The following is a 24878-nucleotide window of genomic DNA, read 5'->3' as shown; positions in this document are numbered from 1 at the left end:
TATTTCAAGCTTAGTGTTTTGGTCTGATATTTGATCCATGCCCCAGCAGCAGCCTCCTGTCACATGGAGAGCCCTAGAAGCTTTTGTAAAGTGTTGTCTTACACTTCAAGCTGCATTGTGCTTGTGTGACTTAGCTGGAAAGTGGCTTCTAAAACAGCTCAGCTTGGCCCCGAACGGGAGATTTCTTCAGCTACCTGTCAGCAGAGGCTGGGGATGGAGGGCTGGAGAGCAGCCCTGAGCAGAAGGAGTTGGGGTGCTGGGCGATGCAGAGCTGGAGGTAAGCCAGCACCGAGTGCTGCCAGCCCAGCCCCAGCCTGTCCTGGGCTGATCCCCAGCAGTGTGGGCAGCAGGGGCAGGGAGGGGATTCTGCCTCTCTGCTGCACCCTTTCTGCAGTGCTGGGACAGCTCTGGAGCCCTCAGCACAGCACAGACAGGGACCTGTGGGAACAGGGCCAGAGGAGGCCACAGCAATGCTGGCAGGGCTGGAAGGGCTCTGCTGTGAGGCCAGGCTGAGAGCTGGGCTTGTTCAGCCTGGAGAAGAGAAGCTCCAGGGCGACCTTCTGGTGGCCTTGCAGTGCTTCAAGGGCGAGCAGAAATCTGGGGACAGAGTTTTGAGCAGGACCAGTTGTGACAGGACAAGGGGGGTGGTTTGAAGCTGAAAGAGGGAGATTGAGACTGGAAAGAAGGAAGAAATATTTCACACTGAGGGTGTTAAGATCCTGGTCCCGACTGCCCAGATTGGTGGGAGCTGCCCCATGGCTGCACCATTGCAGTTCTGGTTGGTTGAGGCTGTGAGCAATCTGCTCTAGCTGCAAATGTCCCTGCTGACTGCAGGGGACTGGATGAGCTTTAAAGGTCCCTTCCCACCCTAACCTTTCTAAGATTCATTGATACTGAGAATGCCATCTGCATGTTAGTTCAGTTAGTTGTGCTACCTTTGATCCAGCTTTTGGCTCTTGTAACACCCAGAGGATGCTGAAGCATCTGACTTGTAAGGATGCTTTTTGTAGAATATTAGAATGGTTTGGATTGGAAGGGACCTTCAAGATCATCCAGCTCCAACCCCCTCCCATAGACAGTGACACCTCCCACCAGCCCAGGTTGCTCAAGACCTCATCCAGCCTGGCCTTGGACATCTCCAGGGAGGGGACATCCACAGCCTCCCTGGGCAGCCTGCTCTGGTGTCTCCCCACCCTTACTGTATAATTAATTTCTTCCTCATCTCCAGTTTCAAGCTCCCCTCTTCCAGCTCAAAGCCGTTGCCTCTCTCCCTGTCACTATAAGCCTTTGTCAGGACTCCCACCCAAGCTCTCCTGTAGCCCCCTTCAGGTACTGGAATGCCTCTTCTGGACATGGCAAACTAGATCTATCCTGTACAAGCCCCTCTGGGTTTAGAGAAGTTCTTAAGTGACAAGCTGCATTTTCTAGAGTGATGGCAGTGTGGCAAACCTGCTCCATTTATACAGTGCAGAGTTACTCTGTCCCTCTGCTCATGGAAAGGGGTGGGGGGGTAAAAAGAGCCACCACATTTTGAACATAGTTTTGTCTGAGAGCTGCTTTGGTCCTGGAGTTGTGCCTGTGTGGCTGCATTTTCCCAGGGCACAGCCTGCATGCTAAGCTGGGGTGTAATGAATCGGAGTGGGCAGCAGCAGCCTGCTCTCGTTTTCCCTGGAAGAGGCTGCTGCATTGTCTTGTCTGTGTCCTGAAAGCCTCACTGTTGTGTATGTCAAAGGCTGGATTCTGTCACCCCCACGGATGCAAAGGAGCCCCTGAATAGGAAGGGACCTGCTGTGCTGCGTCTCAGCGCCTCGTATAATGCCCAGAGCTGGGAGGACTGGCAACAGGCTAAAGCAGAGCAGGGTTTTTTGTTAATCTCTTGGTATTCCGTGGGCATCCACACTCCTCCCACACGTGAGATGCTTAAAATGCTCTGGTTATGTCCTGATACTGCCTGGGAGTTGCTTTCTGCCAGGAAAATCCTTGTGCTTCAGTGGCTCTGTGTTTCTGTGATGTCAAGAGAGGGGACAGGCAGGGCCTGGCAGAAATGGAAGGGTTTGCTCATGGAATATGTTCTGGGGCAGCTTTGGGAGCTGTCTGCATCTCCTGACTCTCAGAGCAGTGTTTTGGCCCTGAGCTGCCTTGTTTGCAGTGTGTTTAGGTGTTCTTGTCCCAATCTCTCAAGCCCATGCGCACCAAGGAAGGGCACTGGTGTAGCCCTGTACAGAACCTAAAGTGCAGGTGTTGGAGCTTAGTGTTGCATTGGACAGATGATACTGACATACAGTCTGGAGAAGACAAGGCTCTGGGGAGGCCTTAGAGCAGCATTTCACCATCTGATGGGGACCTAGGGGAAGGGTGGGGAGGAACTGTTAGGAAGAGTATGGAGCAACAGGATGAGGAGCAATGGTTTCAAACTGGAGCAGGGCAGAGTTAGGTTGGACATCAGGAGGAAGTTCTGCACAATGAAGGTGGTGAGATACTGGCACAGGTTGCCCAGGGACATGGTTGAGGCCACATCCCTGGAGACATTCAAGATCAGACTTAGTATGGCCCTGGGCAGCCTGCTCTTGTGGGAGGTGTCCCTGATGACTGCAGGGGGGTTGGACAAGATGCCCTTTGAGGGGCCCTTCCGACGTGATGAGGTCTCAATCTGTGACTCCTTGGAGTCCCTTCCAACCTGCCATTCTGTGACATCTACCCTAGGTGTTTGTCTGGTGCAGACAGCAGGTCCAGAATTCATGCTGGTAGCATTAGGCATGATGGTGGACACAGGTTGTGGGTAAGCATGAACCATCACCTGCTTAACCAAGGCAAGCAAGGGGTGGCAGGCGTGGGGAAGAGCAAGCTGCTCCTTCGAGCTGGGCTTGGGCATGAAGAGCTGCTGCCAGGGGGCCTGCAGTACCACAGGGCTGAATCATCCTGTGGAGTATTAAAGGGAAGGGTCTCTTGACAAGGGAAAGTGTGATGCAGAAACCTCCTCCACCAGCAGCTGTTTACTCTGTCAGTACTTGTGGGTCCCAGGCAGCCCTTGCAGCTTCTGGGTGCACGTCCCTGGCAGCCCTTGCAGCTTCTGTGCCCTGTTTGCAGGTTCCTGGGGTGCTGGTTTCCAAGGGTGTGCCCCCATGAGCAGACAGGAAGGAGTCCTGGCCCCGGGACCTTATCTCAGCTGCTTGTAGGAAATGATGTAAGCTGCTTCCTCGTTTCTCCAAACACGTCCTGCGGTGCCTGTGGTGCCTGTGGTGCCTTGCTGGCTGTCCACCTTCTGAGGTCAGCTCCAGTGGAGCTGTTAGGGCTGCCCCTATGCTGTGTTCTGCTGCCTTTATCTGGGGGAAGAACCTGCTGCTTGATGATCTAAGTCTCTTGGAGTGCATCAGCTCAGAGCTGAGTGCTCAGAGAGGAAGGTTAGGAGAAGTTAGAGAAGGGGTTTCTGTAAGCTTAGTGCAGCACTGATGCTACAGACACCATGGAGCTGTGCACCTCTTCCTTTTTAGTCTGGAGAAGAGCAGCCTGAGGGAGGATCTGGTCAATGCTGATCAATACTTCAAGAGTGTGTGTCAGGAGGATGGGACCAGACTTTCTTCAGTGGTGTTCAGAGACAGGGCAAGGGGCAGTGGTCACAAACTTGAACATAAGAAGTTCCACCTAGAAATGAGGAGGAACTTCTTTAATTTAAGGGTGACAGAGCCCTGGAGCAGGCTGCCTGGAGAGAGGTGGTGGAGTCTCCATTTCTGCAGACAATCCAAACCCACCTGGTTGTGTTCTTGTGTGACCTTCTCTAGGTGAACCTGCATTAACAGGGGAGTTGGACTTGATCTTCCAACCCCTACCATTCTGTGGTTCCTGGCCATGGGAATGGCAGTTCAGGAGCAGCCTGACGTATCCCTGAGCCACCGCAGATGTCTGCTCACCACAGTGCCTCCGGCTGTCAAACCAGCGTGCTCTGGGAGCTGATTCATGGGCTCTGCCTCCACTGTAAACACAATTTTGTGCACAACTTCTGATTTGTGCCTTGGTGACAGACACAGCAGCTAGAACAAGTGCAGCCAAACAGGCTTTTATCTGAAGAGTTCCAGCAGGGCTGAAAATCAAAGAATGGCTTGAATTGGAGGGCACCTTAAAGATCATCTTGTTCCAACCCCCCTGCCATGGACAGAGATACATTCCACTAGATCAGGTTGATCAAATCCTCATAATCCTCATTCAGGCTGGTCTTAAACACTTCCATGATTTGAGGGTGGTGATGCACAGGAAAAGGTTGCCCAGGGGCATTGTAGATGCTACCCCCCTGAAGGCCAGGATGGATGAGGCCTTGAGCAGCCTGGGCTAGTGGGAGCTGTCCCTGCCCATGGCAGGGGAGTTGGAAAGAGATCATCTTTAATGTCCCTTCCAACCCAAACCATTCTGTAAATCTGTGAGGCACCCACAACTTGCCTGGGTGAGCATCTGTGCTGAGGGGATCAGTATGGCTCCACAGGGGTTTATTTCCTCAGCACAGAGCAGTGTAGAAAAGGAAACCCCATCAGTTCTCTCAGGCAGTGTGGAGACTTGATTCGTGACAAACTTGCTTCTGCCATACAGCTGTGAAGTTAAACATACACAGTGCCAGAGCTGGGGTGTGGTTGAGGGGCTCAGCATCCTCCGGATCAGGCTGATCTCCTGCCCTTGGCTTGCAGCAGCTTGCAGTGGCAGCTGAAGAACAGAGGTGCCAGTTCTGCTCCAGGTCACTGAGATGCAGGACACATCACTGTGCTGATTCAGGGCCTGGAGGGATAGCACTGGCTGTCGATGTCTGGTAGAGTGTGAAAGTCAGGACTTGTGGGTCAGCTGCCACTGGTGGATGAGCTTGGTGTGAGCATTGGTTAAAGTCTCTGCTTCACGTGGGAGAGGCTGGTGGCAGCTTGTTCCCTTTGAGTGTTAGTAACAGAATTTGTGTCGTGGCTTTTTGGGGGAGAGCTCAGGAATGGTCACAGCTCCGTCTGTGCAAGCATCTCTCTTTGTCCTGCTGTACATAACAGGATCATCACCACCAGTCAGAGAATCCCAGCATAGTTTGGGTGGGAAGGGACCTTTAAAGCTCATCCAGTCTCCTGCAGTCAGCAGGAGGTCTGCAACTAGAGCAGGCTGCTGACAGCCCCAAACAGCCTGACCTGCAGTGTTGCCAGGCATGGAGTAGCTCCCACCTCTCAACACCCTCAGTGTCAATCGTTTCTTCCTTCTCTCCAGTCTCAATCTCCCTCTTTTCAGCTTCAAACCATCCCCCCTTGTCCTGTCACAACTAGCCCTGCTCAAACTCTGTCCCCAGCTTTCTGCCTCAGCCCTTGAAGCACTGCAAGGCCACCAGAAGGTCTTTCTGGACCCTTCTCTTCTCCAGGCTGGACTAACCTAACTCTCTCAGCCTCTTTTTGTTCTCTTCATCAGCTTCTGAGCCCCAGTGTGTGTCAGGGCCTCTTGTGCCCCCTGGTCTGTGCAATGCTTTGTTGGTGATCATCAGTATAAAGCCTGTTCACTGGGCTGTGCCTCTTACCCTGGCTTACAGTCAAGCAACAATCCAGATGGCACCCTGTGCTGCAGGCAGCTGAAGAAGGGAGGTCCCCATCCACAGACTGTAGTCACTCTGCCTTGCATTGGGAAGCTGCTCCTCTGACACCTCCAGGCTGGAAGCACTGTTGTGTGACTTGGCCACGGAACTTTGAGAGGCTGATCTTTCTTGTGTGGGCTTGAGAGGACAGCAGGAGAAAACTTTGTGGGTAACTTCTGTCACCTGCATGATTTACTCAGAAGCAGGAAATTAGCCAGGACTCAGCATAGGGCCATGAAGATGATCAGAGCACCTCACATATGGGGACAGGCTGAGGGAGTTGGAGCTGTTCAGCCTGGAGAAAAAAAGCTTCAGGGACACCTGAAAGCAGCCTTCCACTGCCTGGAGGTGCTACAGGAGAGCTGGGGAGGGACTTTTGATAAGAGCTGGGAGTGTCAGGGTGAGGGACAATGGCTTTGAGCTGGGAGAGGGGAGATTGAGAGTGGAGATGAAGAAGAGATTCTTCAGAGTGAAGGTGGGAGAGACTGGCACAGGTTGCCCAGGGAGGCTGAGGATGTCCCTCAAGGCCAGGCTGGATGAGGCTTTGAGCAACCTGTGCTGGTGGGAAGTGTCCCTGCCAATGGCAGGGGCATTGGAACTGGTTGATCTTTAAGGTGCCTTCCAACCCAACCCATTCTGTGAATCTCTGAATTGTAATCTCTGCAGCACAGCAGTGGATGGTGACCTCAGAGTGTTTGCCTGTGGTGGTTACACAGCTCTGCTGGCAGTTGGGTGTGCAGTTGCTGTGCTACAGGCATCAGGAAGAAGCTCTTTAAGAGCACTTTTTCAAGCAAAGTGGAAGCTGATAGCTGTAAATCTGACTGTCCTGACTAGCCATGGTCCTAAGTGAGCTTGTGGCATCAAGTACAAAATGCAGCTCACATTTCCAGTCTCACTCCAGGCTCCTGCAGAAGAAGAAGAAAATCCTGTGGCTTGCTGGGGCAGGTCTCAGTGCTGTGCGGTGCTGGTTAGGGATCAGTAACATCCCACTCCTGGGTGCCAAGTCTGGATGCTGTTGTCACAGAGGCTGTGGTGATGCAGCCCAGTTCTTGGGAGCAGCTTCTGGAGCAGTCTCTCTCTGCCTGTTCGTGCTGAGTGTGTTGTGTTTGCATCCTGCAGGTCCTGTTGATCATGGACAGTGAAGAAATCCCAACTTTCTCGAGTCCAAAGGAGGAAACTGCGTATTGGAAAGAGCTTTCCTTGAAGTACAAACAAAGGTACTGGGATAGCTTTGCAGGCTGGGCTTGGATCTTAATGATAGGTATTCTGCTTAATCTGTCTCTCCAACGCTGCACCAAGATGGGGATTAGATATTTCAGAAACAACCTCTGCATTTCCAGCTTTAAATTGAGCCTTAGCGTTTTCACCCTCGTGGGAGCTGAGTACTTCTTGTTCCCTCTTGCTGTGCCATGACCCCCAGGCTATGTTTGCAGCCTGTTTGAACAGAGCCCTTCTGCTGTCATGTGCATCTTTGCATAATTAAAGTGCTGCCTTAAGTGGTATCTGGATGTTTTATCATGAGAAGGCGCCTTTGGGCTTGCCTGATATCGTTGCTGTTCCCTCAAGCTCCTTGTATTTGAATTCTTGGTTTGAACAGCGGCTGAGTTGGTGTATGTACCTTGTAGTCCAGCCTGAACTGAAGGGTTGCACCTTTTGGGGGAGACACGGAGGTCTTGCATACCAAACACAACAGGAGAGGTTGTTTTCCTGAGTAGAGCTGTGCTTTTTGTTGGGGTGGGGTTTGCCTGGGCCTTTTTGGAGTTAGAGGGGCAGTGGAGGCTCCCAGTTTATCTTCTTTGGAAAGCTTTCTTTGCAGTCAGTGTTACTCATGTGCCACTGAAACCTCTTTCAAGCCTGAAGAGCCCAAGGTGTAAGCTGCTTTTTAGCTTGGTTTGGGCTTTTGTTTTCAGGGGATGGGGAGATATTGGACATGTGGAGGGACCTATCCTTGTGGAGAACCCTAGGCTATTCTTGGGTGTCAGGAATTTCTGTCTCGAGCATCAAGGGATGTGTGGTTTCCTAAATCCTTGTTAATTTTCTCTGCTGCTTGCTAAGAGCTGTGGTAAAGATGCAAATTTAATAAGAAAAGTATGTGGAGTGGCTACTTCTGGTAGTTAATAACTCTCAGAGGTATGAGGTAGATCTGTGCTGGCTGCCGGCCTGCCATGGTGCTCAGCTTCAAACCTCCATGCCTTGCAACAACCTTCAGCTTCCAGGTGGTGCAGAGATCCAGAAACTTGCTCCCTCTCACAGTTCTTAACCAAAACTAGGTTAAAGGCTTGTTTAGTCCACTGACTCCCCCAGGTCCTCTCACAGTGAAATCTAATGGAGTACAAAGTAGTTGCCAAGCTTCCATGGATCCTCTGAATAGCTTTGGTACAAAGTTGTATTCACACACATTTCACGTGGCTGTTTGTTTGATGTAAGAGAATTCATTTCCTTTTATAGCTAAGCTTAAGATAATTTCTCTGTCTCTCATTTTTTCCTTCTCTCCTTAGAGGGCTGTGAGTGACACTTAAGTGCTTTCAAACTCTTTCTTTTTTCAGCTTGTTGTTTGCAAAGTGCTGTGGATTTTGTTTTAACTTGGGAGATGCTGGATTTTCCACTGATTAAATCCTCTCCTTGCAGCTTCCAGGAAGCTCGTGAAGAGCTGGCTGAGTTTCAGGAGGGAAGCAGAGAGTTAGAAGCTGAGTTGGAGGCACAGCTGGTGCAAGCTGAGCAGAGGAATCGAGATTTGCAAGCAGATAACCAAAGACTGAAGTGTGAAGTGGAAACGTTAAAGGTAGGTCCTTTCTGTGATAGCTTTGCTGCTGCTTAATGCTGAGCCTTGGAGCTCCTTTTTGATTATTGGAGCCTCTTTGTGGTCACTGAAGATCCAAGTGAGGTAATGAGTTGCCTCTTTTAAGATCCAGACCTGAGGATGCTGTGTACACCAAGTAAGGCCAGCGGCTTCCCAAGGGAAATGTTGATGGAAGTTTTCTGGTTCACATCATGGAACTCTTGCTGTGGAGCCTGTGCTCTGTTTGGATTCCCCAGCCTTTGCCAAGTGGGAGCTTTGTTATGTGGACAACATCAGCATAGCAACAGGGCAGGCAGCACAAGTATGTTTTATCAGACCACTCTAGGCATCTTTCTTTGCATGCTGGGGTTTGCTTTTTTTTTCCAAGTTCCTCTTGGAATCTTGGAAAAGCCTTGGTTTTGGCAGTCTTGGGTTGTGTTAGTGAAGGTAAAGGTTGGAATCTTACCTAGGGAGAATAAAGTTGCTGGGGTTGCTTGTTCACATACCCAGTCCCAGCTGTATCTGCAAGGTCGCTGGGTTCCCTGTAACCCCAAGTGTGCACCCTCAGAGCTGGTAAAGGTGGTTGGGAATGAATTCTTCCAGTTGTTTGAAGAGAGGCTTTGCAGCTGGGGTTGTTGAGCCTGCAGAAGAGCAGCTCCAGAGGGGATCTGATCTATGCTCTGCAAGAGCTGAAGGGTGGGAAGCAAGAGAAGGGGCTAGAATCTTGTCAGTGGTGCTCAGCGACAGGACAATGGGGAATGGGCACAAACTGGAGCCCAGGAGTTTCCACCTGAATAGGAGAGAAGCTTCTTTGTTGTGAGAGTGCTGGAGGCCTGGAGCAGACTGCCCAGAGGGGTTGTGGAGTCTCTTTGTCTGGAGAGCTTCCAACCTGCGCTGGGCTCTGTGATCTTGGGCAAGTTGCTGTGGGTGCTCTGCTTTAGCGAAAGGGTTGGACTGCATGATCTCTAGAGGTCTTTTCCAGCCCCCACCATGCTGGGATTTGAGGACTGGGGTGATGACTTGAATCCATGATCTTAAAGGTGCTGATTGTGTTGCTCAGCTTTCCATGGCTGTCAGATGTCAGACAAGTTCTGCCAACAGTGTGGCTGTTGTCAGAGGAGAGGTACTGCCAGGGGGGCTGTGCTGCTGGATTTCTCCCTGGCTTCCCAAACGTTGGAGGCTTCAGAGCAGCTGTCGGTGCAGGCTATTGGGAGCAGATGCAGGGCTGCATCTCTGAGCTGCCAGCTGAGTGGTGGCAGGATGGCTGTGCACAGTGCAGCACTTGTGGCCATCTCTGATGGCCAGAGCCTGTTCCTTCTGGCCCTGGCACTTGCCCTGCACTCCCAGCTGCTTCTTTTGTCCCGGTGTGCTGCTGCTGGCCTGCAGAGAGCACGGCACTGATGCTTATCTTGCTGCTCTTTCTTTCAGGAGAAACTGGAACACCAGCATGTGCAAAGCTACAAGCAAGTGTCGTTGTTGGAGGATGACCTGAGCCAGACACGGGCCATTAAAGACCAGTTGCATAAGTATGTGAGGGAGCTGGAGCAAGCCAACGATGACTTGGAACGTGCAAAGAGGTGAAGGCTGCAAACCTCCCCTTTCCTGACACTTCTCACCAGATCTTGTCTTTGCTATTGAGCCTGAGTGTGTGATTAGTCCTTAAAGGGAAAAGTAACATTCATAAAAGCTCAAACAGACACCAAGACAGTTGGTACTGTGCAGCTCACCCTGTGGAGCTCACATCCATCAGCTGCTAGCTGCTGCTGTCTTGCAGCTGCTAGAACCGTAGAACTTTTGAGGTTGGAAGAGGCCTTTGAGATCATCAAGTCGAACCACTCACCTACAGCTCACAACCCCACCACTGCCACTAAACCACATCCATCAGCACCACACCATGCCTCTTTTAAACACCCTTAGGGATGATGACTTCACCACCTCCCTGGACAGCCTGTTCCAGTGCCTGAGAACTCTTCTTGGGAAGAAAATGTTCCTAATGCCCAACCTGAACCTCCCCTGGCACCACCTGAGGCTGTTTCCTCATGTCCTGTTACTTGTGTGTGAGCAGATGCTGACCCCCACCTTATTTCAAGCTCCTTTGAGGGAGTAGTGGAGGACAGTGATGTCTCCCCTTAATCTTCCCTTCAACAACTCCAATTGCCTCAGCTGTTCCTCACCAGACTTGTGTTCAAGGCCCTTCACCAGCTTGGCTGCAGCAGGAAAGGCAGAAAAGTGCTTGCTCCTGGTGTTCCTGTGACCACAGGCTTGCAAAGCAAGCCAGGCCAGAGCACTGCTTTGGGTACTACCAGCTAGGTGACTTTTCTAAAATATCTGTGATCCTTGTAGCTCCAAAGCCCCTTTGAAGCAAGAAGCTGATGCTTTACATAGGCCCTTTCAAATAAAACAGGCCCAAGGAGTCTCCTCTGCCCTTGCGCAAGAGCTTAATGAGGGTGGGGAAGGGAGCCTGTCCTCTGCTGGTGCCTGAGACCAGAAACGCCCAGCTCTGGGCTAAGTCATGCTTCCCTTTTGCTGAATGGGACTCCTGCCACTTGTTCAGTGGGACCAGGAATGAGCCTTTGGCTATCTGGCAAAAACATCTGAGAGCTGAGGCCTTGTTTCCACAAGGCTTTTAACCTCATGACTAACTTTTGACACACATGAGCTGTCCTGCTGGAATCATAGCATGGACTGGGTCTTAGGTAACATCCCAAGGCCCTGCTCTCTGTGCTCACTGGGATAATAGGATCATAGAATTGCTTTGGTTGGAAAAGACCTCTAAGATCCTTGAGTCCAGCTGCAGGGTGCTGCCTGTCCAGAGCTCTGGAGAGTACAGCCCAGCTGAGCTGATTAAATCAGAGAATTGTTAACAAAAGACCCCCACAACAAGAGGTCTCTCTCCATCTTTCCTAGAACCACCTGCAGGCACTGTATGGCTGCTCTAACATCTCCCCAGAGTCCCCACAGGGGAGGTTCTCCAGCCCTCTGATCATCTTCATGGCCTTCTCTGGAGCCTCTCCAAGAGTTCCATGCTCATCTTGTGCTGGAAGCCCCAGAACAGGAGGCAGTGCTGTAGGTGGGGGTCTCACAAGAGCAGAGCAAAGGGGGAGAATCACTTCACTTGAGAGGGAATGGATTGAAGCTTAAGGAAGAGAGATGAGAGATTTGAGAAGGAATTCTTTAGAGTGAGGGTGGTGAGACACTGGCACAGGTTGCCTAGAGAGGTTGTGGATGTCCCCTCCCTGGAGGTGTTCAAGGCCAGATTGGATGGGGTCTTGAGCAGCCTGATCTGGTTAGAGGTGTCCCTGCCCATGGCAGGAGGTTTGGGGTAGATGGTCTTTAAGGTCCCTTCCAACCCAACCCATTCTGTGAATCACTGAGTCTAACTGCTAACCTAACACTGCCAAATAGATGGCTTAGGAGTGTGGCTTGGTTAAAAATGGAGGTGGGTTCAGTGCATTGGCTCTTTCCCAACTCTTTGGTACATCCTTGAGAGCCAGATGCTATCATTTTCTGTCCATCCAATCCTCTGCTTACTTGGACTCATTAAGTCCTTTCTAAAAAGTGTTTCCATAGCTTTCAAATGACTGACTTCAGTGTAGCTCCTGCTAACATTTTTTCTTCCTCCATTCTATTTTTGAATAGGCTTTTTTTTTGGGAGCTGAGCTGAAGAACCTAATATTCTGGATTTTGTTTCTAGGGCAACAATAGTTTCATTGGAAGACTTTGAACAAAGGCTGAACCAAGCTATTGAGAGAAATGCCTTTTTAGAAAGTGAACTGGATGACAAGGAGTCCCTGCTAGTTTCTGTACAGAGATTAAAGGATGAAGCAAGAGGTAATGGCTGGCTTGATGACTTGTGTGGCTTTGTATGTTGTTGGCCTCCTACCAGAGAGCAAAGCTCATGTTTAGAGAAAGCCTCGGGTCATGAGACCTGAACTGGATGTGTAACATAAGCTCTGGGTCTTCTCTGTCCTTTGTATGCCCAGGGTAGCTCAGAGGGAAAATGTCCTCATGTAAGGCCAAATTAATATCAGATTGGTTGGGGATTTTTAACACAGGTGAGTACAAAACTGCTGTGTTCTGCATGTGGAGGAACTGTGCTTCAGAAGATCCCCCTCACCGTGGGTCTGTGCCTTGCAGAGGAAAGAAGGGCACAGGAGATGTCAGGGGAGTGCCTGCTGAGTGGTTAAATAACTGCCTCTGAACAGCCTCTTTGCTGTGCTTCCTCTGAACCTCTTGGAAATTGCCTGGTTTGCTTAAGGCATTCCAGGAGGGACTATGGGATAGAGACAGACCTTCAGGATCGTGTTCTCTGATGACACAGATTAGTAGGGGTGGGAACAGACCTCTGGAGATCACTCAGTCCAATCCCCTGCTAAAGCAGGGCACCCCCAGCAGCTTGCCCAGGATCACAATGCCCAGATGGGGTTGGAAGCTCTCCAGAGAAGGAGACTCCACAACCTCTCTGGGTGGCCTGCTCCAGCCCTCCAACACCCTCACAACAAAGAAGTTCCTCCACCTGCTCAGATGGAACCTGCTGGGTTCCAGCCTGCTCCCCTTGTCTGTCACTGGGCACCACTGTCAAGAGTCTTGGCCCCATCCTCTTGCCCCTTGCCCTTTAGGTATTGATCAGCATTGAGAAGATCCCCAAATGTGATATGACCAAGGACTTCCCCAGTGTGTTTCATGCTGGGGGTGCTGGAAAGCATTTTTTAATGGTTGATGGAAACTGATCTCTCTCATAGTGGGGACAGTCTGTCGTGTAGTGCAGACAGCAGGGGTGACTGCAAAGCAAAGCTTCCTAAAAGAATTCCTCACCTGGGGCCTAGATCTGGATCTAAGTCACACATCAGCAGGCTGTGGCTTTCTTCTCCTTTGTGAACCTCTTTGAACCAAAGAATTGAAAACCTCTGATGGAAGCACAGAGTTCTTGCTGTAAATATGAAAAGTTAAATTGAACATTTCAAAGAATCCTTGAATAGATTGGGTTGGAAGGGATCTTAAAGATCATCCAGTTCCAACCCTTCTGCCATGGGCAGGGACACCTCCCACCAGCCCAGGTTGCTTAAGGTCTCATCCAGCCTGGCTTTGAACTCCTGCAGGGAGGGGACATCCAAAGCTGAACCTGGACAACCTGTTCCAGTGTCTCACCATCCTGATAGTGAAGAACTCTTTGTCTCCACCTTAGGAAGCTTTGCCTTCTCAAATAAGACATTTACAGAATTTCCCTCACCCCCAGCCTCTTACCCTGAGATTTGGGCTACCCAGCCTCTCCACTTCGCTCTTTTTACTTGTTGCATACCACCCTTTGGCTGCTTTGGAGTTCTGTGGATTATTAACTGGAAGAACAATGTGGGGAATTGGAAACTTGGGAAGAGGTCATTCCTCCCTTATCCAACATGTGTGTGAGCAGGAGCTGGTCACAGTTGGCAGGGAGTTTGTGGCACACTGTCCATGGCTCTTCAGACTTGGGGGAAAAACACTGAGGCTCAGTATCCTTCCGTGGGACCATGCAGCCCTGGTCTGAGAGGTCTCTGCTGCCTCTCAGCTGAAACAGGAGCTGATGGTTCTGGTCTGGGACTGCTCTGAGGTGTGGGGTCCTCACTGCTGGAGAAAGGCAGCAGCATGCACTGAACGTTGTAAACTGTCTTCTCCTGCCTCCCAAACGACTAGAAAGGGTGTTTGTTAGAGGAACTGCTGCCTGCTAGAGCAGCTGATCACCCAGAGGTGTGTTCTTCTCTGAACTCTCAGACTTACGGCAGGAGTTAGCGGTACGGGAGAGGCAACAAGAAGTCACCCGGAAGTCAGCACCCAGTTCTCCCACTCTAGACTGTGAGAAGATGGACTCAGCTGTCCAGGCATCTCTGTCTTTGCCAGCCACGCCTGTTGGGAAAGGATCAGAGAACAGTTTTCCTTCCCCAAAAGGTAGGATTTGTTCACAGAAACTCTCTCCAGTTGTTGGGGCAGCGCCTTCAGCTGCTACCAGACCATTTCAGACCAGGCGCTTATTGGTGGGAAATGTAGGTACCTGTAGGTCCTCCAGGCAGTGTGTAAGGGGTATTTGGATCCTGGAGCAGCACTGGGATGCTGAACAAGAATAATGAGTAAGTAGCCTGGAAAAGGAGGACAGTGAAGCTTAGATGCAGCTTTGAAGGTACAGGGAAGTGGAGCACTGAGGACATCTGGGATTGCAGGACGTGCAGCCAGTGCTAGCTCTGCTTAAATCTGGAGCAGCACAGGTGAGGAACTGCTGGGCAGCAATTCCAAGAGTCTGGACTGCCTCTGTTAGCATCTGTACTTTCCAGGGGCCTGTTTGCTCTGTGAGGCAGCAGGGTGTTAGTCCCCTTCCCCATTTGGAAGGCTGTAGATAGTCACAAGGATTAATACATTATCTGCCAAATTAGAGTAGGTTCCAGAGGAGGCTCTGGCTGGATTAGATGAATCGTGGGCAGCAGCCTTGCAGATGGAGTGTGCCTGCACTCTGCCCGCAGAGAGGGGGAGAGAGCAGTGGGCAAGAGCTAAGGTTTTCCCCTTTCCCATGGCTCGTGTGTGTGGTGCTGGGGGGTGAGCAGAGGAGCAGTGTGTGGCAGGATGTTAGATTCACCTTTGTGTGCAGAAGTGGTTTCAGTTTAATGACTAACAAAAAAAAAAGGAGAACCACAGAGGAGTGGAGAGTAACAGAATGTGTCTGTGTTTGCAGCTATACCAAACGGCTTTGGCACCAGCCCCCTTACTCCTTCAGCCAGGATATCTGCACTCAACATCGTGGGAGATCTGCTGCGGAAAGTGGGGGTGAGTGCTCCCTGCCCCGGGCTCTCTGTGCTGCTGTCATGGAGCTTCACAAGTCCTTGGCCCGTGTGGAGTAGAATCAGAGTATCAAAGAATGGTTTGGGTTGGAAGAGTCCAGAGGTCATCCAGTCCCTGCAGTCAGCAGGGGCATCCTCCACTAGATCAGATTGCTCAGAGCCTTGTTGAGCCTTACCTTGAGTATCTCCAGGGCTGGAGCCTCAACTACCTCCCTGGGTAAGCTGTTGCAGTGTTCCCCCCATGCTGATGGTGTACATGCTGTGGCTCCCAGGTCTTCCCCTCGTGATGTTTAGTGCATGGGAATGCCTTTATTTTTAATGGTCTTGATTTGTAAAGTGCCTTCTTAAGGTTCTGGTGCCAGTTGTAAGTGATGAAATTCATCTGTGGAGTAAAAGGGCTCTCAAGTGCCCTGGGGTGTGGTGGTAGACACTGCCAGATGCTTGTTCTCACCTCAAGTGCCTCCTGCACCTTCCTCCCTGGTGAGGCCAAGATGTAGAGCTGGACCTCAGCCCCTAGGCGCCTGCTGTGCAGTCACTGTGTGTCATGGAAAGGGAGCTGAGATCACACTGACGGTGTCTCCTCACAGCCCTGGGCAGGTCTGCAGCAGGTGCTGAAAGTGGGAAAACATCTCCAGACCTTTGAGAAGAAAGTGAGAAAACAAATCAGGAGAAAGCCAAACGTTCCCATCTGTAGCTGATGGGGAAGTGAAATGCAGGAGCCCTTAAAGGGATTAGCACTGCAAGCAGGGAAGAAGTGCTTCAAACATCTGTCAGAGTGGGCTTGGATGCCAGGCTTCCCAGCTGAGTGAAGGCATGACTCTGACTCTGAGATGCTTTTTGAGGTGCCTCAGAGGTCAGTGCTGTGAGTGGCAGCCCGGGTAGCCTGGGTGTCTGACCTGGGGTGCTGCCTTTCCTCTGTCTCCTGTGGCTAGTGCCGGGGAGGAGCTGCAGCAGAGACAGTTGTTTCAGCAGGCTTTGGTTCCCTCGGTGCTGGCATCTGCAGCCGATGTGGTTGGTTTGAAAGGGCAGCAGGAGGGCTGGGGGTTAGGGAGTGACGTGTTGAAAATGGGATCATTGTGAGTAAGAGTCTGCAGGGGATTTAGGGAGCTTAATCACAATCCCGGGTGATTACTCTGCAGGGACAGGAAGTGCCAAATAAGCAATGCTGGCTTCCCAGCCTGCTCCCAGACACACGCCTGGCCACAGGGACAGCATTCCAGCTCAGGCACTTGGGTAGGGACAATGACAGGCTGCTGAGGATTTCTTTGGGCTTGGATACTCAGAGGATGCCTCATCTCAAGCCCTTAGACTTCCTTTCTCTGCAGGAAGGCTTGCACCATGTTGGAAGGGACCCTCAAAGATCAGCTTGTCCAACCCCACTGCAGTCAGCAGGAGTATCTCTAACTAGATCAGGTTGCTCAGGGCCCCAGCCAGTCTGACCTTGAATGTCTCCAGGGATGAGACCTCAACCACATCTCTGGGCAGCCTGTTCCAGTGTTTCACCATTCTCATCGTGCAGAGCTTCCTCCTGATGTCCAACCTAACTCTGCCCTGCTCTATTGGCAAACCTTTGTCCTCATCCTATCCCCACAGGCCCTTCTGAACAGTCCCTCCCCAGCCTGCCTGTGGGTTCTCTTCAGGTACTGGAAGGCTGCTCTGAGGTCTCCCTGCAGCCTTCTCTTCTCCAGGCTAAACAGCCCAACTCCCAGCCTGTTCTGGTCATCATTGTGGTCCTCCTCTGGACCCTCTCCAGCAGGTTGATGTCCTTCTTGTGTTTGGGGACCCCCATAGCTGGACACATCCCTGCAGGTGAGGTCTGACCAGAGCAGAGGGGCAGGATCCCCAGTTTTTGCAGGAGGTGCTCACACTGGGGTCCTGTCATGGTGACCCCAGGGTCATGGCTAAGCCTGAACCCGAGCAACCCAATGCTCTTCTCTTGGTGTCACTACTTTTTGGGCTATAATTGGTTTCCTTTTCCCTTTAACAGGCCTTAGAATCCAAATTAGCTGCTTGCAGGAACTTCGCCAAGGACCAGGCGTCACGGAAGTCCTACATTGCAGGGAACGTCGGCAGCAGTGTGATGAGCAGCAACGGCACCAAGTACCCTCACCCTGGCCACACCTCTTTCTTTGACAAAGGGTAAGCAAGGACCTGCTTTTGTCTTGAAGGGGAGGGTGTTCAGGAGCCTACTTGGAGCAGAAGCTCTTTTTGGCTTGCTTTTAGCACCCAGGGTGGCGGAGGCCTGGAGCAGGCTGCCCAAAGAGGCTGTGGAGTCTCCCTTGTCTGGAGAGATTCCAAGCCCAGCTGGGCTTTGTGGGCAAGCTGCGGTGGGTGCCCCTGCTCTGGGAGTGGGGCTGGACCGGATGATCTCTGGACGTCCCTTCCAACCCCACCCTGCTGGGATTCTGGGATATGTAGGAGGGAAGACCTGAAGAAAAATCTGGAGAAAATGTGACTGCCTCTGTGTGTCTGCTAGGGAGTTGCTCAGGGATGTTCTCAGGCTGGGAATGTTCTCTTGAGGGAGCCTTGCTTGCTGAGCTGTGGGTGAAGCTGCATGGACCAGGGAGGGCTCTCTGGTGTGGCTGTGTGGCTTCCCACAAAGAATTTGGCGGCAGTGTTAACTAGGGGGGCTTCAGGAGCTGCAGAACTGCAGTACAAGGAAAGGTCTCCATGTATGCCAAGACTGACCAGTGCTTTAGCAGTGGGGTTAGACTAGATGATTCCCAAAGGTCCCTTCTAGCCCCACTGTGCTGAGGGGATTCTGGGATTCACAGCTTTCACTCTCTAGAACAAATAACTAGTGGAGCCACAATCCGCAGGGTACAAGGAGGGTGACAGTGCTGGTTTCTGTGAAGCACAGAGTGAAGCAAGTGTGATGTCTTTCAGCTGGGGGATGTCAGTGCCCGTTCTACTCTCTCTTGGTGGTTGCACAAAGTCCCCATGCAGCAAAGCTGGGGAAGTGAACGTGGCCTTGGAAAGAATCTGGAGTGAGAGCTGGTGGAGCTGTCACAGCTCCTGGGGTGCCTCTGCATGGAGGAGCACATCAGCCTTAGATCTAGAGCTCCCTCAGGTGAGAGCAGCTGAGTGCAGGCAGCAGTTACCCTCCTGGTGGGCAGTGCCCTGCTTGCTCCACTTCCCCCTCTGTTAGGGGAACACAAACGTCATTGGTGGTGCAATTCTGGCTGGGGGTAGGCAGCAGCCTGCCTGCTGCCCTTGCTCTGCGTCAGCCAGAACTGCTTCCGCAGGAACAGCTACCCACGTGTGCCCTGTGGCTCGCCCGTGGTCACAGCTTCCTCTGGGAGACTGGGAGGTGTTTCCCACAGGCCCTGGTGGGTGTGTGAGGAGCCCTGAGGAGCAGGGCAGAAGTACAGCACTGCTCCAGCTGGTTGGTGTGCCTGGGCAAAGCCTGCACGGTGGGGATCTTCCCTGCTATTTTCAGGCCAGTGCAATTGATGCTAATACTCTGCACACCCTCAATCCAGACTTTGCTTTAGAGCATGAAAGGAGCTGTTGCCAACCTGAAGAGTGCCATAGATGGAGCAGACAGAGGAGGAGGACTGTAGGAAGCTCAGCCTGAGCTGACTCCCGTTGCTATGTGGGTAGCACGGTGAGTTGCAACTTAGAAACTGGCATTCAGGATTCTCAGAGCCACTGCTGTCTGCTGCTTTTGGAAAGGGAGGGTTCAGAGGCTCAAAGTCAGGGCTCTGTGGGAACTGGTCAGGCTTTTGGGTTGGCTGTGCCCTGCCAGGCTACCTGGGGCCTGAGCATCCCCCCAGCAGTGCTCACTCTTGCTATATCTCAGGTTCAAGCTGAGATTAAAGCTGTTCTTAGGAGGCAGCCTGGCTATATCGAGTGGTGATGAATAAGCTGATTGCTCGGGGGGGTGGGGGGTCACTTTTAATTATCCAGCTTGTCATCAGGCTTCTTATCTGGGCTGACTGCCTGGAGGGAGCTGCAGAAGGCTTAGAAACCCAGCCCTCTAAAGGAGTATGGCAGCAGGGCTGGGGGAGATCAGTGGGCTGGGAAAGGAGGCGGCAATGACTGATGTGTTTGTTGCAAGTCGTTAAGGGATCTCTTCATGGCTCTGCTGTCCTCCCCTTCTCCTCTGAACCTTCATATGCTGCCCACAGCAGGGTGCTCCACACCTGTCCTCTTAGAGCAGCCTTCCACTACCTGAAGGGGCCTACCAGAAAGCTGAGAAGGGGCTTTTGACAAGGGCTGGGAGTGCTAGGAGAAGGAGCAAGGGCTTTGAGCTGGGAGAGGGGAGAGTTAGAGTGGAGATGAGGAAGAAATTATTGAGAGTGAGGGTGGGGAGACACTGGCACAGATTGCCCAGAAAGGTTGTGGATGCCCCCTGCCTGGAGGTGTTGAAGGCCAGGCTGGATGAGGCCTTGAGCACCTTGGGCTGGTGGGAGGTGTCCCTGCCTATGGCAGGGGCTTGGGTCTTTAAGGTCCCTTCCAACCCAACTCACTCAGTGGCATTAGCTCCTCTTCTGCCTTGCAGCCCCACTCAGGTCTGTGCACAGCAGGGCTGGGCTGGATGTCTGTGCTCTGTAGAACCTCTGCAGTGCCATCTGTGCCTGTGAGCTATACCAGGCTGGCACCTGACTGACACCACCCATGGTGCCTGCAGGTTGTGACAGCCACTGAGCTCCCAGCACTGCTGGCTTCTGGCTGGCAGGCACTGGGTATGTGGTGGCTGAGCTGAGACAAGACCTTTCTTCTGCCCTCTCTCCTTTCTTCCCAGCCCCTCTACTCTCTTCCCAGCTCCTAGTTGTTGACTGAGCCTGAAACAGCCACGTGTGCCTGCAGAGCTGATCTGCTGCTGAAGGAACAGCTGGCTTCTGGGTGGTTGGGTTGGGAAGAGATGACTCAGCCACATCCTTACAGTTCCATTTACTTCCCTTCCTCTGCCATCTTGTCACTTTGAGTCTCCATCTCCCATCACACACCAGCTCTGGGCTGGCTGAGTGGAGCTGGGCAGCTGCAGGCTGGTGTGGGGAGCATGACTTTAGGGGAGGCCCAGGGGACAGCTGGGCTTGGAGCAGAGCCTTGCTGGAGAACTGCAAAGCTGGGACTTGGTGACCATGAAGCTCAGCAATGTCTGGTGTAGGAGCAGCTTCTTGCAGGCTTGTTCCTTCAGAAACATGTTGGTGCTGTCCAGATGCCAGGGCCTGGCAGAGAAGCACCTGAGGATCTTCCCAGATACTTGGGGTTTGCTGTGGTATTTGTTTTTAGTTGCTTATTGACTTCCATCCACGGCTCTGACTGTGATGGGCTCCACAGATGCCTGGCACTGGAACAGCAGAGCTGAGGCAGCTGTTAGCCAGCCTGGCCTGGTGTGTTTGGGGCATTAACTCCACTTGTTCACTGCTCCCTGAACTCTCGAGTTCCTGTGGTTGATGTCTGGGTTTAGGTTATGTTTGTGGATCTGTTGGTCTTTGTTGTAATAACAAACCAAGTTGCAATGTGAGAAGCAGCCTTGCTTGCACTCTGCCAGCAGCCCCCTGAAGCATGGAGGTGGTTTTACACCTGTAGGGACCCTGTTGTCCCCATGCCAGGCTCTCAGGTGTAGGGACTCTGTTGTCCCTACAAATCAGCTGTTCTGTTCCCTGGTCCACCTCAGAACTAAGGTTGCCTGGCAGAGGAGGAGCTGTGGGTGGCTGAGGTGCAGGTTGAGTAACCCCAGGGCTTGCAGGCTGCTTTGCAGTGCACTGCTGGGCTCTCAGGCCTGCAGAGCAGGGGGCGCAGAGGAGAGAGGCTCTGCTGTGCCCCAGGCCTGGCAGGCAGGGTTGTGCCCGGGGATGTGATTTGTGTGTGCATAAACTGTTTGCCTTTCTCTCCCCCAGGCGGGACAAGGTGATGTTCCCCACCCTGGTCATGGGTAATGAATCCTTTGCACCCATAGCTGCATGCCTCTGTAACGGGGGCTTGGGGGCAGAGCTGGAGTGGTTGTGCTAACTGCATGAGGGATTCTCTCAGTCCATCATCACAGCCTGAGCTGTCTTCTCCCTATCTCCTCACTTCAAATAAACTTCTCTGGGGCTGTGGCCTGTTGCAAGCATGGGATGGAGTGCTGCTTGCCTTTCTGGGCTGATTAACCTCAGGGACCTGCATGGTGGTGATTGATGGGGGCACATCAGATCCAAGAGGAGCCACAGAACCATGGGATGGTTTGGGTGGAAAGGGACCTTTCAAGTTCATCCAGTCCAACCCCCTGCAGTCAACGAGGACGTCCTCAACTAGACCAAGCTGACAACCTGACCTGCAGCAGTTCCAGGGATGGAGCATCTCCCTCCTCTCTGGCCAACCTGGGCCAGCCTCTCACCACCCTCAGCATAAAAAATAACCCCTCTTTAGTGTGGACCCATTCCCCCTTGTCCTGTCACAGCAGGCCCTACTCAGAAGTTGGTGTCACTGCTGTCACTTCAGTTCCTGATGAAGTCAGTTTGCCCTGTGGCTGTGTTTTAGCTTCAGCTGTTTTTGGCTCTCTCTTGCTGAGCTTGGTTGCCGTGGTTCTGGCTAATGGGAAAGCAAACAAAGGCACAGATGTGCTGGGAGTTGGCCAGGAAGCAGGAGGAGAGGACAGATTGGTCTGAAGCTATGGAGAGAGGCAGCAGGACTCCATGTCCTCATCCCTGCAGGCACCCAGGGGGGCAGGCTGTGCAGGTACTGTGGTCACAGGCTCTGTTGAGGGCAACCTGTGGCACAGGGAGTGACTAAAGGTCAGACTTAGTCCCATCTCCTGCCTCCCAAGGGAGCATGGAGATTTGCCCATGCTGCCAGGGAGTGCAGGTCCCTCCCAGCCTCAGCTACCACAGCCTTGTCCCCATCCTTCTCCATGCATCTCTGTGCTGGGTGTCCCTCAACCTCCTGTCAAGAATCTCTTCCTCATCTCCAGGCTCAATCTCCTCCTCTCCAATTTAAAGCCATTGGCCCTTGTCCTGGCACTCCCAGCCCTTGTCCAAAGTGCCTCCCCAGCTCTCTTGGACCCCCTTCATATACTGGAAGGCTGCTCTGAGGTCTCCCTTTCTGCTGAGGTGTCGGTGGATAGTTGAGGAAGTGTTGGAGCCAATGTCCTAAGTGCAGAGTACAGCCTGAAATGCAGTTTAAGGAGTCCAGCTCTGCCTTTAGCAGTCAGGGCAGAGAGTGGCTGGAAATGAGCACAAAGGCCATGCTGCTGCAGGGACAGGCAGTGGGAGGCATCCACCAGGAACAGCTGCTGGGGTCATTTGCAGCAGGGAGTGGAGCTTTTGGCTGCATTTGGAGCACCAGAGCCTAGTTTCTCAGCAAGCCCAGAGCAAGGCCACCACGGGAGCACCACAGAGCATGTTGGGTGAGGTCTGAGGGCTAGGGAGGCAGGGCAGAAGCAAGATGGAGTGATCTGGCTGGGATCAATCACTGTGGGCAGGTCTGCAGGCCATAGGGCAGCCCCAGCTCCTGCTGCAGCCCCAGGGGTGAGCAGAGGCTGGAGCCCTGCATCTGCCTTGCTGTGGGGAGCCAGCATGAAGACATCTCTTGTTAGCTCACCTCAGGGAGCTTAGGCAGAAGGCACCCAGCACATTCCAGTTACTGTTTTCCACAGTTGCTGTATTTAATGTTATTTCTGTTTCACCTCAGCTCTGTTCCTAGCTGCAGCAGTGCTGATTTGTTTCCCTTTTTTGGTGCATTTTCATGTTCCTGATGGAAATCCCTGGCAGGGTAAGACCTCAGTGAGCTCAGTCATGATACCAGCTTCCAGTACCCTCCTCAGTTGTTGCTGCTTTTACAGGCCTTTTCCTGTGCCCCACTTACTGAGCTGGTTCTCAGCAAACCAAAGCTGCTGCTATGTCTTTCTCTCTGCACTGAGGGCAGGTTTGTGCTGGCAGAATATGCTAAGCAGCCCAAGAAAACAGCTCCAGCAGCTGAGCCTAGGGGAAGCTGCCAGAGCAAGCTCTCAGCACTGCCTTCCTGCTTGGCTTTTTCAATTAACAAAGAATGGGAGACCTCAAAAAGCTTCTGAATGAGGTTTCCATCTTCTCTGCCTTCAGCAGAAAGCCTTCTCGTGCCTCCCTTGTGCACTGTAGCATAGTGAGCACTCCACAGCTTGTGCTGGTTAACACTTGGAGCACCCAAAGCTTGGGCACTCATCCTCCTGCTGCCCTGGCTCTGCCTCCTGCTGCCCTTTGGCCATCACTGGATTGTAACACAAATGCATTAGGCCGAGTCCTGCTATGTCTCTGTGGCCTTTGGGCTGAGCATCTGATTGCTCCATGGCTTCTGGCCGTGTTCTTGGGTGGTGGAAAAGGGCACCCAAGCTGCTCAGTGTGCCTCTGAGCAGGGGCTGGGGAGAGCTGGAGATGTGTTGCTTCATTTACTGCCTGCAGAGGTGGCTCAGGGTGGCGACAGCTGTAGGCAGATGTTCTTCCCGCAGGCAGAGCTTGGGTGCTGGGTGCTCAGCTGGGGAGCAGCTCACGCCCCAGGAACAGCAGTATTTGAGAAGTGGTGCTGCTTGCCATGGGCTGTGGGGCTCAGGTTCAGATCCTTGTCTGAAAGATATCGAGGGGATGGAGTAGGTCCAGAGAAAGGCAACAAAGCTGGGGAAAGGTCTGGAGAACAGGGCTGGGGAGCAGCAGCTGAGGGAGCTGGGGGTGTGCAGTGTGGAGAAGAGGAGGCTGAGGGCAGAGCTCACTGCTCTCTGCAGCTCCCTGAGAGGAGGCTGGAGCCAGGTGGGGTTTGGGCTTTGCTGCTAAGGAGCAAGTGATAGAGCCAGAGCAGATAGCCTCAGGCTGCAGCAGGGGAGGTTTAGGTGGGGCACCAGGAACAACTTCTTCCCCCAGAGGGTTGTCATGACCTGGCCCAGGCTGCCCAGGGCAGTGTTACAGTCCCCATCCCGAGAGGGGTTTCAGAGCTGTGTAGGTGTGGTGCTGAGGGCCATGGGTTGGTGGTGCCCTGGCACTGCTGGGTGAATGGTTGGCCTGGATGATCTGGGATTGTGTGTCAGGTAGGCAGGCAAATGGTGGTATGAGAAGGCTAGTGGCAGGGAAGGCAGCTGGCCTGGTGCCAAGAGGTTTGAGCCCTGCAGGGATGTGGCTGCTCTTGCCCCGCCTGGGGAACTGCTGCCACAGGGCATCAGTAGGGCGCAGGGGCCAGTGCCTGGGGAGCATTTGCCATGGGCTTGGAAGGCATCAGCTGTCCTCTCCAGCCTGCTTGTCCCACCGTGCACTGCTGGGAGATCCTGGTGGAGGTCAGTGCTGGGATCAGGCAGCCTGCAGCCCTGGTGAGGGTGCTGGTGTTGGCAGGGGAAGGCACTGCCCCGCGGTGTTTGTCAGTCAGAGAGCACCTCTGAGCTGAGTGCAGGGCCAGGAGTGACCAATGTCTACAGCTTGGTTCCAACCCCTGCAGCCCAGGCTGCTGAGGGCAGGTGACACGCTCCTCTGAGCCTTTCCAGAGGGACTGACAACCACCTTGTGGGTTGATTCTGTTGGATTTCTCCTCCCTGTCCTCCTAGCAGAGCTGTTTTCAGGCTGGTAAGTGCAGAGCCACACTGGCAGGAGCCTGCTTCATGCCCCCAGCCCAAGTGTGAGCAGCAGAAGCCATCTACCCCTGAGCCTCTCCCAGCAGCAGTTTAGGAGGCACTCCCCTTGGAAGTGTATCAAAGCAGCACTCAAGTGGGAGCTGGAGTCTCCCACTTGAGGCAAGGAGACAAAGCAGGTTGCTCCCTGCTCTGGTGTCCTCC

General features: G+C 52.8%; 1 protein-coding gene across 4 annotated transcripts in view; it reads left to right on the top strand.

Annotated features, from left to right (window-relative positions):
- Window positions 1-24878, top strand: part of NDEL1 (nudE neurodevelopment protein 1 like 1) — a 32325-nt gene that overhangs the window by 5649 nt on the left and 1798 nt on the right. For 2 of the 4 annotated variants that reach the window (XM_064151123.1, XM_064151124.1), the window contains exons 2-10: window positions 6698-6795; window positions 8207-8360; window positions 9786-9934; window positions 12052-12188; window positions 14106-14279; window positions 15055-15146; window positions 17148-17299; window positions 21010-21044; window positions 22781-23181. In XM_064151123.1, the coding sequence (XP_064007193.1) occupies window positions 6710-6795; window positions 8207-8360; window positions 9786-9934; window positions 12052-12188; window positions 14106-14279; window positions 15055-15146; window positions 17148-17299; window positions 21010-21044; window positions 22781-23166 (1365 nt within the window). In that variant the 5' untranslated portion in view covers window positions 6698-6709 and the 3' untranslated portion in view covers window positions 23167-23181. Of the gene's footprint in view, window positions 1-6697; window positions 6796-8206; window positions 8361-9785; window positions 9935-12051; window positions 12189-14105; window positions 14280-15054; window positions 15147-17147; window positions 17300-21009; window positions 21045-22780; window positions 23182-24878 lie in introns of those variants that run through there. The other 2 variants (XM_064151126.1, XM_064151125.1) reach the window with 2 other exon arrangements.

The sequence above is a fragment of the Pogoniulus pusillus genome, chromosome 11, assembly GCF_015220805.1.
Source record: "Pogoniulus pusillus isolate bPogPus1 chromosome 11, bPogPus1.pri, whole genome shotgun sequence".
Taxonomy (NCBI): Eukaryota; Metazoa; Chordata; class Aves; order Piciformes; family Lybiidae; genus Pogoniulus; species Pogoniulus pusillus.
The sequence above is the reverse complement of the archived record's forward strand: the minus strand, read 5'-3'. Positions and strand labels throughout refer to the sequence as shown.